This window comes from Anas acuta, chromosome 1 (assembly GCF_963932015.1).
Source record: "Anas acuta chromosome 1, bAnaAcu1.1, whole genome shotgun sequence".
NCBI classification, from domain to species: Eukaryota; Metazoa; Chordata; class Aves; order Anseriformes; family Anatidae; genus Anas; species Anas acuta.
In genome coordinates this window covers 168,649,892-168,667,266 of record NC_088979.1, presented here as the reverse complement: position 1 = coordinate 168,667,266, position 17,375 = coordinate 168,649,892, and the positions used below count along the sequence as shown (strand labels likewise).

The following is a 17,375-nucleotide window of genomic DNA, read 5'->3' as shown; positions in this document are numbered from 1 at the left end:
TCAGTGCTAAACACAATACGGCTTGGTACTTTTTTTTTCATCAGTGATGTGCAAGAAAATACAAAACTACTCTTTGGTAAAGTTTCAGAAACGACAAAGATCTGCAGTGTTAAACAGAGACTAAGCAGCTAAGTAAGCTGGATTGCCATGCAGGGAAGTACAGGTGGTTTTAAAAAAAGGATCTGACAGAAAAATGTTTTAGCTACACACCTGTGCACAGAATTATAGCATTTGAGGGAGGGGGGGGAGGCAGCTAGGCGAAGTGTAATAGGATACACCGGCGATTTTATTTTATTATTTGGAGTTTTTGTGGTTAAGAGTCGTACAGAGACATGGAATTACAGTGTAAATTATTAAAAAAATAAAAAATAAAAAAGGCGGGGGAGAGAGCCTCGGGCTTGGCCCCCGTCACCGCCCCTGCCCCGCCGCCACCGCGGGAGGGCCGGGCGAGGCGCGACATGGCGGCGGCGGGCCAGGGGCCGGCGGCCGAGCTGCGCGGGGTGCTGCTGCCCCCGCGGCGGGACCCCGGGGGCTCGGAGGACGGGGACTCGGAGGAGGAGGAGGAGGCGGAGGCCGAGGAGGAGCTGCTCTTGGCGGAGGCCGCGCTGCTGGAGGACGCCGGGAGGGAGATGGCGGCCGCGCTGCCCCCGCGCCGGGCCGGTGAGGGGCGGCGGGGGGCGGGCGGGTCCCGGTTCTCCATCTCCGTGTCCTCCGTGTCCCCCCTGTCCCTCCTTGTCCTGAGGTGGGCGCCCAGCTCCTCCTCCGGGGAGGCCTCTCTGAGGGAGTAGGGCAGCCCCGGTGCTGAGACCTTTCTATCATTCCTATTTCCTTCTTAATTTTAAAGTAATCAAACCCAGACTCCCCAGATACTGATTTTGTGATAAGATAAGGTAAAGCAGTACAAAGTAGTGGTGAATCCCACACAGGTAGCAGAAGGAAGTGTACACACGCAGTCCTATGACCACACATGGCAAAAGTAAAGAAGCATAAAGTTTTCCCATTCAAATTATGTTTTTATTTTATTTTTTTTAACCTACATGGCATGATAGTTGGCCTTCAAGATTCCCTAGGTCGAGTACTCAGGCTGGTGACATTGGAGCAACTTGTGCTTAGTAGAAATATTTTATCCATAAGTTGTTTAAAAAAACCTGCTAAATTCAGCTGGGTAGCACGGGGAAAATACACAGAAAAAAATGTCATAGGCCTAACATCTGCAAACACCGAGGATCTGTGTATTACTAAATGAATGAGGGAGAGAGGATGGACAGAGGGAGCAAGCCAGGTCATGCAAAATGTTACAGGTTATTATTTTGGAGCTGTTAGTTGCTTATAATTTTGGCTGGTTCAGCTGCAGGAAATACTTGGTATAGAAATGTGTCCAAAGAGCATGCAGGCACCATGGTACAACACTCTGTGACAAAGTTGTTCAGGATTGAATTGCACACCATCTTGGCATAAATGTCATAGTGTTAAACTACATGTTTGTGTCTTTAATTGATTTGATAAATATTCATAGACATGTTTAATTTTGTAGCTCTCACACCTAGAGAAGCCATTTTCCTACTTGTTTCTGAGGCTGGATGTACTCATTTTTAAATACTACAGGAAAGACTGACATTAGGAATTTTATGAAAACCGTGCTTCTTTACTTTTCCTACTGTAACTTATCATACAAAAGATAAAAATAAGCTTTGAACAAAACAAAATACCCCTTCCAATTAAACCGAACTTTTATTCTTTACAGCTGGCAATAACAGTGGTTTCATTTTTCTTTTTAATGTTTCAGTTGTCATACAAGAGAACTCGAAAGAGGAACATGAAGCAGTTGGACGTTTTCCATTAGTTGGCCCTTGGTGGAAAGTTAATGTTAAAGTTAAAAAAGTGGGGTCAAAGTACTTTGTGCAAGGATATCCATCATATTTTCTTCGAACTGATATAGAAGAAAACAACCGACAAGTCTTTTCCCTCTTTCTTAAAGAATGCAAAGTTCCTGATTATTTTAGAGAACGGTTTTTCACTTGGCTTCCTCCTGAGTGTGCACTGAGTTTTGGAAATCTTGAAGAAAAACTAAAACAATTTCAATATTCACATTCACTAACAGGGAAGAAACAAGGAGACACCAAGGATTTTGATATCTTACACTATGTTTTGAAATCCGGTAGGTATATCATGTACCAATTTGTTAGTTTTATAAGCTAATGATTATATCTCTAAGATACTTTGTTCAAACTGACATGTCTTCATATGAAGTGTATATTCAAAAGAATTTTGAACGTGCAAAAATTCTTGCACATTTTTAAATTTGAGGGCAGTAGAACGACTGACTGATTAAAGGTGGACATGCAAGGATTTTCCTGAGATCTGTAGGCTTACCAAAGTGGAATTGTCTGTGCTATAGGTGCAAAGACAGTGGTGTAGATTTAATTGATTTATTCAGACTTACTAAAAATGGCTTCAGCACTGCTTAAACATGGTGGTTATGGGTTTTCGGGCAAATATGTATTCAGAAATGGTACAGCTGCTTCTTTGTAGCACAAACAGCTAATTCCTCAGCTCAGTCCAGATCAGCTACACGGAACAGCCTAGCTGCCTAGGTGTTTTATAATCCTGCCCATCAGCAGGCTGTATGGCTGGGGATCTCCGTGTGGAAGCATTGGAGCAGAGATGGTTTGGGACTCCTGATCCTGTTGTGTAGCTGGTTTGGTGCAAAATCCACTGAAATATGGCAAGTGAAGGCATGTGCTCAGCACTAGCTTTTATTTTGCTCTAATGGTCTGTTTCCATAATGCCACGTTGCTGATGCAGGCAGAAGCTACCCTGGCGTGGTGCTGTACAGAGCCACTTGGGTAATAGCAGTACCATGGGACTCAGTTCTCTGGTTCGGAGGTCTTTTAAATCCAGCAGCAGCTGTGCATAAATTTGTATTGGGTTGGGTTGGGTCTATCCACCACTATGTGCACGTCAGTGAAGTCTTCAGTACTTGGCTTACTGGGCAGTGGCAGGTCAAAAGATGGAGGGGACTATTTTGGAGGACAGATCGTGTCTGATAAAGAGTTTGTAAGTCTGCTAGACTTGAGCTGACTTTGCTCCAAATCACGTGTAAAGAGAAGAAAAAAATCACAGTTCTATAACTTCAGGATTTTTGTTTTGTTTTTGTAATGGTAGAGAAGTTCTTAGCACTAAAGATCTTTTCATGACTGTAAAGAGATTGGATCGTAAGTGGGAGGAACTCTGATCTAGTTCACTGCATGAATTTTAATGCGATATGTAGATCACTTCTGATTGTCTAATACGTTTGTTCTTTTTTGGTGAAGAAGATTACACAGTGTGGCTAAACATACTGTTCCCTGCTCTTGTAGTTGGCAGATTTTTCCCTAATATCTAACTTAAATTACTTTGCTACAAACTTTTCTATCATTGGGAAGTAGAAAAAAAATATCCCCCTCCATGCCATGTTGCTACTACTACTATAGTCACTTTTTGATTGTCAATTAAATGTTTTGAACTTGAACAATTTGTTCTTCAAGCAATGAAGATATTTTTACCCAACAACAGTGCGTCTTGATTCTCCTCTTGAAAATTAATCATTTTCTTCAAAGGGGAAATGTTTCACTTTTGCATTTCTGTAAGTAAGGTAGTTATAACAAAAAATACGTAACCAAGAAAAATTGGTGTTTTAAATTTGGAGTTCTGAAGTTTCCTTGACACTTCCTTAAGAATTGCTTTTTTTTTTTCTTCTTTTCTTGCCAAGAGATAAAACATGTAAAAGTCTCTAAAATTTGTTTTTAAAGTGAGGTGTAGAAGAAATTAGTTTCATTATTCCCCTTTTGCAGATCCCCGGACTGGTACCCACAGAGGGAAAGTCATAGCTTAAGTTTGGGATCATTGAGAAAGCCAGGGGGGAGCACTATTTTCCTAAATTCCTGTACTACTCCAATATTATTTCTGTTTTATTTTATTTTGGATTTTAATTTTTGTTTTGTACATCTGTATGAAACTTATTTTTAAATAGGAGGGACAGGTGTGGTGAGGTCTGAACTGACTTTCTACAACAGGCTGTTGCATATGCAGTTTAAACTAAATGCGTAGCTTGTATTTTTCATGCGAGTATATTTAGTTTCAGTTTATATCTGTTCACATTTTTTTTTCTAAGGCAGTTCAGGGAAAATAGACTTTAAAAGAATTTGAAGAGGATTACAAAAAGTAAGAAAGTGAAAGAAATCAGAGATGCTTTGGATACAGGGGAGACAGAAGGATAAAAGCCAGAGTCAGTTTAAATTACCTTTACAAATATTTTTGTATATTGCTTAAAACTTTCTTGGTTTATGGTGCATACAGTTGCAGGCAAGGCAGTATTGGTAGCTCTGACTTTTCCGATGATACTGGAGTTCTTGCCAATTCTTCTGCCACGCCATTTTTGCTGTCTTTTGAATATGGTGAGTTGGCAAAGAAGGACTGGAAACGATGATACAGATGGTGAGACAGTACATTGTCAAGATGAGATGCTAACAAAATTGGATGCGATATTAAAGAATGAGCCATGGAAACTTGGATTCAACAGGGTAAGTAATGGTAAGGAGGGTAAAAAGTGTGGTGGTTGTTACATTTGATCTTCATTAGAATACCGTGTTGTTTTGGTTATGTTCAGCTTCTTACCTGGGCATTTGTAGGAGGTAAGCCTAGCTCATTTTAAACTGGATGATTTACTGGGCTCAGTTTTACCATTTTTTTCCTCAGTTGGCCTACAGTTAATTTCTCAAAAGATTTTAAATGTGATCATGTTACAACCTTTTGTTTTGTCTTTTATTTAAAGAATAGAAAATTCCTTAAGGTATATTCCTCAAGTATTTACTTGAGGTATCAGGTCAAATGTAAGAAAGCTAATTAAAAGCTCAGTTCTACTCTCAATTCTACTTTTCAGCTTTATACCAGCAAATGAGATTTCCTGCTCTTAATATATAGAACAGGACCTGTGTTTCATAGCAAGGTAGATAAATTATGCTGTAAGAAGTAGTATGAGTCTAGTGTTTTTTAATAATGGGACTTGCAGTTGCTGTTTACCTTCTTTTCCTTTGCTGACACCAGCTACACTTGCTGTGCGACTTTGCTGCTGCACCTCACCTACCCACACGTGTAGCTCAAATGAGAGGTAAAGTTTAATAGTTCGGAAATGTAATTCGTTAATCCCTCAGCTCCAGCCCTCCAGTGCTTTCACTGACAGATGTTTTGACTTGCCTTTAGAGACCTACAATTTCAGAGACTCAGCAATCTGTCCAATCTGTTCCAGTGTGTCACATCCTTTCCTTTAAAAAGCTTTTACTGATGTATTATTTGACTATTCCTTGATGCACGTTAAACTTGTTTCTCTCTCTCTGTATAACAACATCTGCATTCTCACTGCAGTTTTAAGTCTAAATGTTTTTTTTTTTTTTTTCTTGACAGTTCATCTTTTTTGTATGTCTCAGTATTTCACTGTTTTTCTCTAGTCTCTGTAAAGGTCATGTGTTTCTTGAAGTATCATGATATTCCAAACTGGATATAATATTCTGGTTAATGTCTTACCTGTGCTATGTTTCTGCAGTTTGCATCTTGAAGTCATGCTAATTAGGAGCACATAAGTTCTCTATAGTTTCTGAGTTTTTTGATTTTTAAAGTTTCTCGTTTACGCAGAAAGAGAGGAGTTACCATTCCATCCTTTTTTTTTTTTTTTTTTTATATTTTGCTCTCATATAGCTCGAAAAACATTATGTACAGTGTGAAAAATACATGTGCTTTTATAGCCATCCACTCTCTGAATTGCAATTTATATTTACTCAAAGGACTGTTATCCAGCAAGAGGGAAAATAAAATATCTGAAATAAATATGTTTGCTTTTATTCTTTTTGGGGAGAAGATTACCTACAGGGAACTGAAACTTTCTTACTGTGAGGCAACATGGGAAGCCTTCCGTCAGTGTGAACGTCTCCTCCGGCAGATTCCTGACTTGCAGAAGAATGCGTTAATTCTGTACGATAAACTCAAGAAACGGTGTAGAGAAATGGGACACACATATGAAGATCAAGATGAATTAACTGATTTTGTATCTAAAGATATGTCCATTGAGCACGCTTGGCAATCTCTTGAATTTTTGAAAGACGAGAAGATCGTGATCAGGGAGAAAAAACTCGTGTTTCTGCCTCATCTTTACAAATCTGAAAGAGACATTGCAATGTATATAGGTCGTCTGCTGTCAAACTGCTCGTGGCAACTGAATGTTGACGCGAGAAAGATACTTAACACTTTTGAGACGTCAGGAGAAACGGCAGATGATGAAATGAATGCTGTCTCGGCTCATGAAATGGAACACCTGAAGGAAGATAATCCAGGCAATCACAACTGTGAAAATCCACAGACGGAGTCCACAGCTGGCACCCAAAGTAAGGGAGAGGTAGATATAGATCAGGTGACTGCTATAGAAAAAATTTGTTCTAATCCTGTCACAATCATAAGTGGAAAAGGAGGCTGCGGGAAGAGCACAGTTGTTAGCTGCCTTTTTAGTCACTTAAAGCAGGTAGAAAAAGAAGTGGAAGCTGCTTCTAAGGACTTTGAAGGAGACCTGGACGCATCTGAGGAATGGGGCACCTTTGATCATCACTCGGAGTCAGAGAACACTGGCACAAAGAATTGTTTGAACATACTATTGACCGCACCTACAGGGAGAGCAGCAAGCCTTTTGAGTGAAAAAACCAGGCTTCCTGCATACACTCTGCATCAGGTAAGGATTTTCTTTTTAAAATTTGTGTTATTATTTGTTGTTTTAAAAAAAAACTTGTTACTGAAATTTCCTTATAGCGTTTTTAGTTATTAATGGTAATGCTTTTGATGATTTTCAATTGCTTGTCAGCATTTGAAAATCATCATTCCATTTTGGGGAATCATACATCAATCATCACAAATACATTATTTGCTCCAACTTTTCTTTTAGAAGATGTTCTACCATGCTATGGCTACCTTTAAAAAGCAGTTCTTCTCAGCTCATTAGTGTCAGAACTTACTTTTAATATATTTTTAATTTATTTTGTTTCATTTCTAGATCATCTATAGTTTTAAATCATGGAGACAGACTGGACAAGAATTCCCGTGGAAGTTTTCTACTGTGACAGTTCTGATTGTGGATGAAGGAAGCTTGGTGTCTGTACATGTTCTCAGTTTAGTTTTAAAACTCTTATATGAGCATGCCGAGCTTGCCAAACTTATTATTTTAGGTAAGTGGGAAGAAATAAATAATTAAGATAATACAACATTGAATAATACACAATATACAGAGTAACTATCACAGCTGCCACTGATCTTGATGGGTCTTTAAATACCCAGAAAGTTACATTGGGTAACTTGTAACAGAAAGCACTTGGGTATTTCTGCTTATGCATAAAGTCAGGTCAGGTCGACTGGACTCTTCAACAGTTTTCTATCTCATCTGTCAGGATGAAAGTGTCAGTATCTCTGTTATCTATTTAGTAGTGTTTTGTCAGATTCTCTAAGTATAATGACTTCCACGTGATAGCTTATTATATATATCTTGCAACCGAGAAACTTTTCTCATTTCCTTAAATTTAAAGAAGCTAGTGTCAGTATATGAGTCAGATGTGAGATGACTGGTTCCTTGGGGCTCTTAATGCTAGAATCAACTAGTTTTAATGCAGAAAGGAAAACAAGTGTAAAATGTCAATTTTCTGCTTTCTTAGAAGTTTGGTTTTTGCATGCCATTTATGGCATTCATTTTGAAATGTGTAACTTTCAAAACGTGTTTGGATAAGATATGATCACTGCTGGTATTCATGATGCAGAGTGATTTGTACCTGCTAGTTAGGCATTACTGAGAGAGGAATGTGAAAGATTTAAACTACAGAACAGTCTTACTCCCCAGACAAAGTTTCCTAGATACTTGGAAGTTTCATTTCACATGAAATGTACTGAGGAAGCTTGTGATTCCAAAGTCTCATCCTGTGAGGTACGATGTGGAGGGTTGAGTATTTATTAATTTCAGTGGTTGTTTTTTTTCCAATACATTTTTTTTTTTTAAATGTTCTGTTATTGCTCCTCACAAAGCCTACTTTGCATTCTGTTTAGGTGATACTAGACAGCTACCAAGTATAGACCCTGGAAACGTGCTACTTGATATCTTTGAGAGTCTAAAACCAAGAGGCTTTTCTGTGGAACTGCGAACTAATCACCGAGCTGAATCACAACTAATTGTAGACAATGCAACAAGGTAGGATTTCCTTTTGTGTGTAAGGAGCATTCTTGGAGTAGACACGGTGCTTTACCTGCAAAAGCACATAAAGATTTGAATCTATGGTACTGCTTCTGTTACATCTTCTTATTCAAAATTAGTAACACTGTTTTCAGTCTGTATGTATCGTATAATATATGAGAAAAAGTTTATGAATGATGAACTTCAGGCTGATGCAATCCTTTAACTGGAAATAATTTTTTTTCCTGTTTTCCCTCCATTGCTCTGGTGAAGAATCTCGCAGCGGAAGTTTCCTGAATTTGATGAGGTGCTGGAAGTTTCTGGTTGGAATAAAGCACTGACAATGCCGAAACCTGAGAAGAAATTCATTTTTATCGCTTTACCTTCTGGTGGGGGTAGTGACAGTAAGTGTGTACACTCAGTTTGTGATCTTGACCTTCCCTTTTGTAAAGCAAAGACTGTCTGGCTGGAATTAACATTTTTGGGAGATTTTAGTCTTTTTCATTTTATTTGAGGTATAGATTTAAATGCTAGATCCATCCTTTGAGATTTGCCTGAGTTAAGTGCACACGGCAAGAGCCATTGGTGCAAAGGATACGCTGTAGAGCTCACCAGTTACATTTTGAAATGGGTGTGATAATGCTTCAACCAGTGCCATCAAATATAATATGTCTATTTATGCTGTGGCTGGAGCTGTCAAACCTTAAAAGATTACACATTTTAGAAGTGAAGCATCTGAGTGAAGACCAGCTGTAGGCATGTAATCTCAACTCTAGAATCAAATTAAGAAATTGGAAGCAAAGGGGACACCACTATTTCATTCAAGATGTTTTGGGGTCAGGATAATTCATTTTGTTTTTGGACTGTTATTGGATAAGTGGATTGAGGGGTCTCCACTTCGTATGCATCAGTGTAATGTGGAAAAAAATAATAGTGTGGATATTATCAACTCATCTTACTCTAGTAACTTACTCAGCTAACAGAACACTAAAAAAGGATTTCTTCTGGGAAATTTAAATGTATGGTTCTGTGGTTAAATAATGGTCTATCCATACCTCTCATGCACTGTAAAAAAAAAAACTTATTTTGCATGAAATACAAGCTGTTTATTAGAGAAATAAGCATTTCTCTCCTTCCATATCATACTCGTCTCCCATTTTGACAGTGGGATAGCTGAATGATGCTTTTTGGGTGGTGTGTATAATATATACGTGTGTGTGTGTAAATGCGTACATACTTAAAAAGTTGAAATGGCATTGAAGCAGCAAAAGTGATTTCATACTCAATTATGTTTTTCTTTCTTACATTGTTTGTTCTTCAACTTTTTATGCCTTATCTTTTATGTCTTCTAAATCAGATTTGCAAAGTGCCATAAAGGCTTTACTTAAAGAAGGACCTGGGTTGCAGGATGCCAGACAATCACAGTTCATTGCTTTCAGAAGGTAAAAGAGCACGTAGGCAGACATTGAAAAATCTTTGCTAGCAGCCACTATCTAAAAATAGCTGAATATGTTGAGCTGGAGAGACTAGTGACAATATCATAAAAATTACTAGAGAGAAAAACAGACCAGGTGTCTTCTCCTAAGCTTTCTGGTTCCCCCAGTCTCTTTGTGGAGAGTTGCTAGATTTTTCTATAAATTTTCTATGTATTTTTCTGTTATTTTGCACCATGCTTTTTGACTCTGTGTTTATGTTCATCTGTACTGTTTATGCTAAGTAAATGAAGGATGGACTGAGTGGTGACTTTTTGTAGTAAATTCTCCGAGAGCCTGTGCTGTGCTGTTGGCAACAAGGCAGAGCTCTTCAGAAGCAACAGGTGAGGGCTCAGCTCTGGGAGGAACCCACAAAACACAGTGTTGCACCTTAACCTGATGAGAGACAGTTGAGATGACATTACGTGGTCTGTACTCAAATCTATCCCATCATAGCAGCAGTGAATTTCAGGGCGCACGATGGGAACATTTAACCTTACCGTTTAGGCATGCTTCTGTGACAGGTGGGCTGTAATCAAATGGCAGAAGATGTGACGAGGGCCAGGTCTAGATATGTAATGTGGATATTTGGAAGCACAGTACTGGTCGTTTAAGGAGGGCAGGATGTGTGGCTCTAACAAATTCTCAAGAAAGATTCACTCACATATCAAGCAGTGATTATGTGAACCATCACAGACCATCAGTAATACAGGTGGTTTCACAGAAACACCGAAATGATAACGGACAGGGCTTTGGGCAACCTGGTCTGGTGGAAGGTGTCACTGCCTATAGTGGGGGGGGTTGAAACTGGGTGGTCTTTAAGATCCCTTCCAACCCAAACCATTCTGTGAGTCCATGATTCACATTTTTGTTGTGAATATTGAAGTATTTTGAAATCAAGTTTATCTCTGCATTCTGGTACAATACTGTTATTAATGATTTCCATTGAAGATTCCTTGATATTTACAAGTACTTAATCTGCATTTAAAAGTTAAAATTCCATGTCTTTAAAAAGCAAGTATATAAAATAACCAACTCTTCTGTCTAGTTATAATACATACACAGACAGGTTTTATCCAGGCTTTAGTTTTGTTCTTTGTCTTAAAATTAAGTCCAACTAATCTAAATATGCATCACAGACATCACTTTCAATCATATTTAGACAAAACTGTTCCTTTACTGCTTTATCTTCAGAACTCTGAATTAATGATTTTTTTCAATCATTGGTGGAAAGTCGTCACGGCTAAGATGAACTTTTTTCCATTGCTTTTTAATTATTATGCTAATGTGGCATTGCATGTAATTGTTTTACGTTTAGTATTCTTTAAGTACATCATCTGTCTGTTCATGTTTTTTTATTTTTTTGTGATGTAGGCAAGATTGTGATCTAATAAACGAGCTTTGTTGTCAACACTATTCAAAGCATTTAACCAGGTAAGCTAGTGTTTTGCAATTATTACCCTGAAGAACCTCACTTTGTTTTTGAAAGTGTTATAACCAGAAATACTAAGTGATAGTAAATGCATACGTAGTAAATACATTTCTCACTTTTTTCTTTCTCTGACCTAGAGACCATAAAAGACGACTTTTATTTCAAATTGATGACAAGATTTCCTGCACACGGAATACATATCTCAAGGATCTCTTGCCAGGCCATGGCTTTGGAAAGGAACCTGATCAGAAAGAGGATCATAAATGCAGAAATGGAGAAACCACCCTCAGTTCAGCAACTGCTGAGGATGGCAAACGATTGTGCAATGGAGATATATTTTTCATAACAGATGTAAGTTGTTGCTGAAGGAACTTGCACAGAAAATAGTGGTAACTGATCCAATCCTTTCTGAGTCCTCAAAACAAAGCAATTTTCAAAGTTTAGTCCATAATAGATACCTAGTTGTTCTAAAAACCTATCATGTGAAAGGCTACCCTTTTACAGGAAAGAGGCAGATATGTAATAGAGAATTAAAAATAAATCTCTGGGCATTTTTGTAAAATGAGTTTCAGATGGTCTGGTCTTGTTCAGTGCTGTGACTTTTTTTTGGTTGTAAATTCTGTAAATACTCAAATGTATTGTAAATGAAATACACAGTATTTTGGATGTAGGCACATAGTCTTATGTGAAGAATAAAGCTGATGTTACAGCTTGAGTTCTCCCCCAGTAGAAAACTAAGCTGAAGGAAGCCCACACCAACACAGAATCCTATGTTTTTCTGCTCAGCACCTGAGTGAATTGAATTGTTTTGACTCAGCAGAGGATCTAGTGAAAATACCAGTATTTGTGCCTGGGGACTGTATCGGGTTGGTGGAAGAGGGCAGGCTTATCTTCATTTGTGGCAACAAATGGTTAAATGGGCTCGCTGGTAAATATTTCATCTTGTCTTAAGGTAATTGAAAATTTCTGGGTATTAAAACTTCCTTTCCTGGATTTTTTTCATACTAAAGAGGAGTCAGGGTAGACCCTGTACAGTGAAAGTATTTTCCTTGAAGATAGTCAGTGAAAGATAGTAAATCTTTTGGGCTTAGTGTGTTCTGAAGCTATTTCACTTGGTTGACACTGCAGCAATCATACCATGGAAAGGTAGCATATAGACACGTGTGGAAGTATAGATATTGATCAAACTGCTGGTACAAGCTTACTGCTAAGTGTTCTTATGCTATTTATTTCTTTAGGATGTAGAAATTAATAAACAGCGCTTATTGACCATCAGCAGCACATACGGCTCCACGTTCACTGTGAAGTACAAGGCTCTGAAGAAGCTCTGCCATATAAAACATGCGTGGGCCAAAACTATTCACACTTTTCAGGTAAAAACTGAAGCAAAACAAAGCTATTGGGTGATAAAGCTTTCACATGCCTTTATCTCGCTAATGCACTGTATTTTCACAAGGAAGTATCAAAGCTCTCTCAAAACTAAAATTCCTTGAATGCAGGACAGAAAATACTGTCAGGAGTGTCCCTGTCTGTCTCCAACTTGTCTGTTGTTGTAAGCTGTCCTTTTCATTTCTTATTTTTTTACTACTCGCTGGAGATCTTCATTTTATAAGTTGTTTTTAAATATGTTTCAGGGGTCTGAGGAAAAAACTGTGGTGTATGTGGTTGGCAATCCTGGGCGTCAGCACTGGCAGCACGTGTACACAGCCGTGACCAGAGGGCGCTGCCGTGTCTATGTTATAGCCGAAGAGAGGCACCTCAGGAGAGCAGTCAAAAACAAGAGCAGTCCCAGAAAAACTCGCTTACAGAGATTTTTGAGAGAGGAAATTGCAGAAACAAGCACATGCCCAGAACAAATCTCCTCTACCCTGACAAAGGATGCTCCCAACCCATCTGAACCTGGCACTGGCCCGGTTAAAGAAGAGTCAGCAGATCTCAGAAAAGAGCAGATGGGTGATTCGCAGCAGAAGATAAGTCCGTATAAAAGACAACGAAATCATGCAGAGAATCCTGGGGATGCTGTGAAAACATCCTCTGTAAGTATCTCCTTACTTTTTAAAGTATTCAAAGTTTAAATATATTAAAATTTTCAAGATGACCAGTAATTTGTGAAGCAGTCAGGTTTGGCAGATATTTTCTCAGAGTAACGTGACCAACAGGGAAAAATTGGTTATAATTTCAGTGGTAGTAAATTTATACATCTTGTTACTAAATGTTACTAATTGTGAACTAGTGGCTAGCTTACACTCTTTATTAGCTTATTCTTTGTGCACAGAAGTCAACTTTTAGGAGCTGATCTGCTATAACACATTTACATACAATGTCTTCATTGAAGTAGATCTATTTTTATACAGGCAAACATGCTTAACAGATTATTTTTTTCTTACTGTATCTAATATCTGTCACGGGTAAAGAGCTCTTATTTTTTGATGCTGTTACTGTACTTTAGATCTGTTCCAAACTCTGATTAACATTTTGTTTGTTTGTTTTCACAGCAAATAGTACAAGAATCCCCACTTGGTTCTTCCAGACTTCAGAGTCTAAGTTTGCAACATGTAACTCCTAGGAAGCTTTTCAAAAGCTAGCAGACAATTAACTATCCTCTTTACGAATACACCCATTTTGTTCAAGATTTTTTGGCATGGAGAAGCTGGGTATGCAGATGATTTTCAAAAGCTTTCCTGTAATTGTATTTTCTCTAAGAACTGCTTATTTTAAAGTGAGCCTTTTATATTTTCAGTGATCTGTTTTTAGTAGATCTGTTTTCCTTGGTGCATTAGTCATCAAAAGCCTTATCAGTCTTTTGTTTTGGTGAAGAAGGAACTTAGAGTTCTTTTAGGATCCAGAAGTATCCTTGAATAATACATGGGCATTTCGTAGTTTGAACACTGTAGCCATACCAAGTTTTATCTATTTCCTCATGCTGCAGCATCGATTAGAATCTATTATTGATGTGCCAAAGTTGCACTTCAGTCTTCAGTCAAAAAAATAGTTTAGAGAAATCTAAACTACCCTGTTTGTAATGTGGCAGAATTATGGGCATGAAGCTTTGATGGATTATGGATTTTAATCTTGTTATAACAAGAAACAAAAGCTGCAATCATTGCCACAGAATTTTTTTCCCACTTTGCACTTGTGAGTGATGTAAAACTTGCCATCGTTGCTCTACCCTATAAAGCCGTATGCTGCTAATGATCTTGGGAACAAAAGCAACATTCCAAGTTAGGGTTCAAATATCATGCTGCTTTTTTACACGTGTTTGTGTGCTGCATGATTTGATACATTGCACTGTATGAGGTTAAATAAGATGAATGTTTACACAAGCTTCAGAGGAATTAAATTTGAAGAGATCTTGTGTACTTCTAACAAACTTTTTTTTTTTTTACTCATACAGCAGGAAAAAGTGTACCATGAACATAATCATGGTATTTTTTTTTTTTTACTCAAACTGCTATTCTACATGTAAAATAGAAAAATGCTACCTCGTTTCTACTGTCTTTAAATCACTGTTTATTTCAATTTATACATTTTTTCCATACAAATATTTGCAACAGTTTGAATTTCAAAAAAACATACATAGACGATAAATATCATGCTATTAAAGTATTAAATTTGTACAAAAATACTTTACAGTTTAATACTTATTTGTTACAAATAAAAATACATATTTAAGTGACTCATGGACTTTTTTCTTTTTTTTTTACATGATTCAGCATTGAATGTTACTCTGACCTTTTCTGGCAGTGCTGAAATATAAATCAGACATATTTGTGTGTGCAGGGTGAGCTTGTTTATGTATTGGAAACAGCAATAGGGAATACAGTTAAACAGTTTAAATTGACCAGAAACAACTCTGTTAGGTGATTGCTTAGATGTGGAGACTCTACAAATGTACAAATCCAGTATCTTTATATTCACCAAGAACAATAATTACCAATAACAACTCGAATACTGGAATAAACCAAAGCAGCTGCTGGTGAGCATATAAAGCAACTGGCAGTATTTTATTGCTTGGGGGGAGAGGGGAGCCAGGAGAATTTGTGAAGTTTGTAAAATGTATTTACAATTTTAAATTCTAAAAACGTGTTGTAGGGGGTAAGTTTATCATAAAGAAGGCTGAAAACAAAGTATATTAAATAGGACATTAGTCCCCTCAATAAATTGTTTGACTTAAAAAGCTCGTGTACGACAGTAGAAGTTTACAGGGCTATGGATCATTAAGGAGCTTTTGTATCAATCTTCCACTGCCATAGTTAAAAAAAATCCATTTTATTTTAAAACCTTTCTAGTTTGTCTAAACTCTTTTCAATTTTACTCATCAGTAATCCTCCTTCAGAGGTTTTCAATCTCACTAAAAAAAAGTCTCTGCTTAAAAAGCCTTACATGTTGCAAGACCTATCATTAATTATTTCATTGCATAGGGAATAACATATGAGCTACTAAAATTTACCACAGTTGTTGGGGAGTAACATTCACCACATGCTGCAGCTTCCTAAAAACACTTTTTGTTAAAATATCTAAACCGTGCTTTGTCTGAAGAGTATACCATTCTTGCCAGCAGAATCAAGGTCCCCATAATTACAGAGCTAGACAGTTAACAAGAAAGCGTGGTGCCAGCACACCATTCTTCCTTGGCCATCAGACAATGACTTGCTGCTAAAATGTTTTTAAAAATCAACCTGGACACCACTGTTAGGAGAAGTTAACTCCATGCTTTTTCCCTCAAACAGCAGCTGATGATGAAGGGAAAGGTACATCTAAACCATGTTTAAACATCTCCCCACTTTTTTGTTCGGGGAAAAATGCCCTTAGGTACTGTTGCTAACGGCAGATTGTTTAGAAATGGAGTGATTTAACAAAGAGTTAAACTTTTTAAAACGTGACCATGAACTAATATAAGCCTTGAGACAGACAGACTGACCTCCTGTGCTTTTTAGTGCTATATTGTGTCTGAGCCTTATCTTCAGAAAAATCTTAAAGGGATTTAGCACCATAATTGTCTTTTATTACCAAATGTCCCACTCAAATTATTTTCTGCTATAATGTATTTGTAGGGTCCCGTGCCTCTGTGTTAACATTAGCATGTCCAGTCTGTTGGAGGAAGGCATTGTTCTGCTCACTCCACTCCCCGCCTGCTGAAGGCTGTTGGTCTGCACTTCCTTTCTGAGAGGCCAGTGGGTTTCTGCTAATAACCAGTTCCAGCTTATTGCCAGATTCTGCGATGAGGGGCACAACCAGACAGCAGTCAAAGTCCCTGGTGCGAACGTGGTTTACCTGAACGATTAGAAGATTGATTTTCATGATTACTTTAAGACAAAGAAATACAATCGCAAGACAGATTCATCCTTGAGACCATGAAAGCTGACTTAAATCTTGCAGCTAGAGAACAGCCCGATAAAAGACCATTTAACTGTGGTATCTGTCTGATCTGAAGACATCAATGAAGTTTTTTACTTCCTGTTTAATGGAATGTGGCTAAAATGGCCTTACTGGCCTCAGTGATAGTGGTTGTCAGTAGTCACAATGCCTGTTCCATATACATGTATGATACTTAACAGCACATCATTTTTCTCACTTACACAGTATTCATCAATTTAAATGCCATGGCCCACATCTGAAGCTTCTGTTTATGTTTTCTCTGGTATTTATTAATACACAAACATTCTATTGGCCTAGTTGACAATAAATAAGTTTTTCCCTCACAAGCCAACTTGGCACTGCACTAAGCGTGGCACTCCGTGTTACGCTATTACAACTATGGCGATCAGCAGCTTGGATTAAGCACAGAAACAATTTTCAAGTCTGTATCAAGAACAGGAAAAATTACAAATCCATCTGGAAATGCCTTGGGAAATTCTAACTTTCCAGTAAGCATTTTTATGTCTCCTTTGAAGTTCTGAAATAAATAATTTGTTTCTATAAATGTGACATAATAGAGAAAAATCTACTCTTACTTCTACTGCATAAAAGCCCAAATCACCATGAGGTGCTGCTGCCTTATCTAGGCTCTAAGTGATTTATACAGCCTGTGGCACAAAGCAATTAGGATAATTTTTTTCCTACTTCCCATTTCCCCCACATCCTTTCTCAGCAGAAATAAAAAATAGCAATACTGCTCCTCATTGAAAATATAATAAGCAACACAGATAATAAGGTTGCTCCAAATGAGTGCTGACACAACTTCATACAGTTTTCTGCACGCACATCTGAGTACCCAGATCATACCCAGACACCATGC

The 17,375-nt window shown here is 37.9% G+C and overlaps 2 protein-coding genes across 16 annotated transcripts in view; one reads left to right on the top strand and one right to left on the bottom strand.

The window, feature by feature from the left end:
* Positions 1-417: 417 nt before the first annotated feature.
* HELB (DNA helicase B) lies at positions 418-14,813 on the top strand. The gene is made up of 13 exons (XM_068669284.1): positions 418-660; positions 1,787-2,158; positions 4,339-4,562; positions 5,894-6,754; positions 7,073-7,244; positions 8,110-8,251; positions 8,507-8,637; positions 9,591-9,675; positions 11,080-11,139; positions 11,275-11,488; positions 12,376-12,510; positions 12,772-13,173; positions 13,633-14,813. Exons 1-13 carry the CDS (start codon positions 459-461, stop codon positions 13,720-13,722), a joined length of 3,090 nt encoding a protein of 1,029 aa, XP_068525385.1. The 5' UTR covers positions 418-458; the 3' UTR covers positions 13,723-14,813.
* Positions 14,624-17,375, bottom strand: part of GRIP1 (glutamate receptor interacting protein 1) — a 319,763-nt gene continuing 317,011 nt past the window's right edge. For all 15 annotated transcript variants that reach the window (XM_068669271.1, XM_068669275.1, XM_068669276.1 and 12 more), the window contains one exon: positions 14,624-16,411. In XM_068669271.1, coding sequence (XP_068525372.1) covers positions 16,175-16,411 — 237 coding nt within the window. In that variant the 3' untranslated portion in view covers positions 14,624-16,174. The remainder of the gene's footprint in view (positions 16,412-17,375) is intronic.

What these genes read in the sequence shown, in the direction of transcription:
- HELB (XM_068669284.1), top strand. Translation starts at nt 459, where the DNA reads ATGGCGGCGGCGGGCCAGGGGCCGGCGGCCGAGCTGCGCGGGGTGCTG. An exon ending in ACACTATGTTTTGAAATCCG is followed by an intron (nt 2,159 to 4,338) that starts GTAGGTATATCA and finishes TGGTGCATACAG; the next exon opens with TTGCAGGCAAGGCAGTATTG. An exon ending in ATGCTGTGAAAACATCCTCT is followed by an intron (nt 13,174 to 13,632) that starts GTAAGTATCTCC and finishes TTGTTTTCACAG; the next exon opens with CAAATAGTACAAGAATCCCC.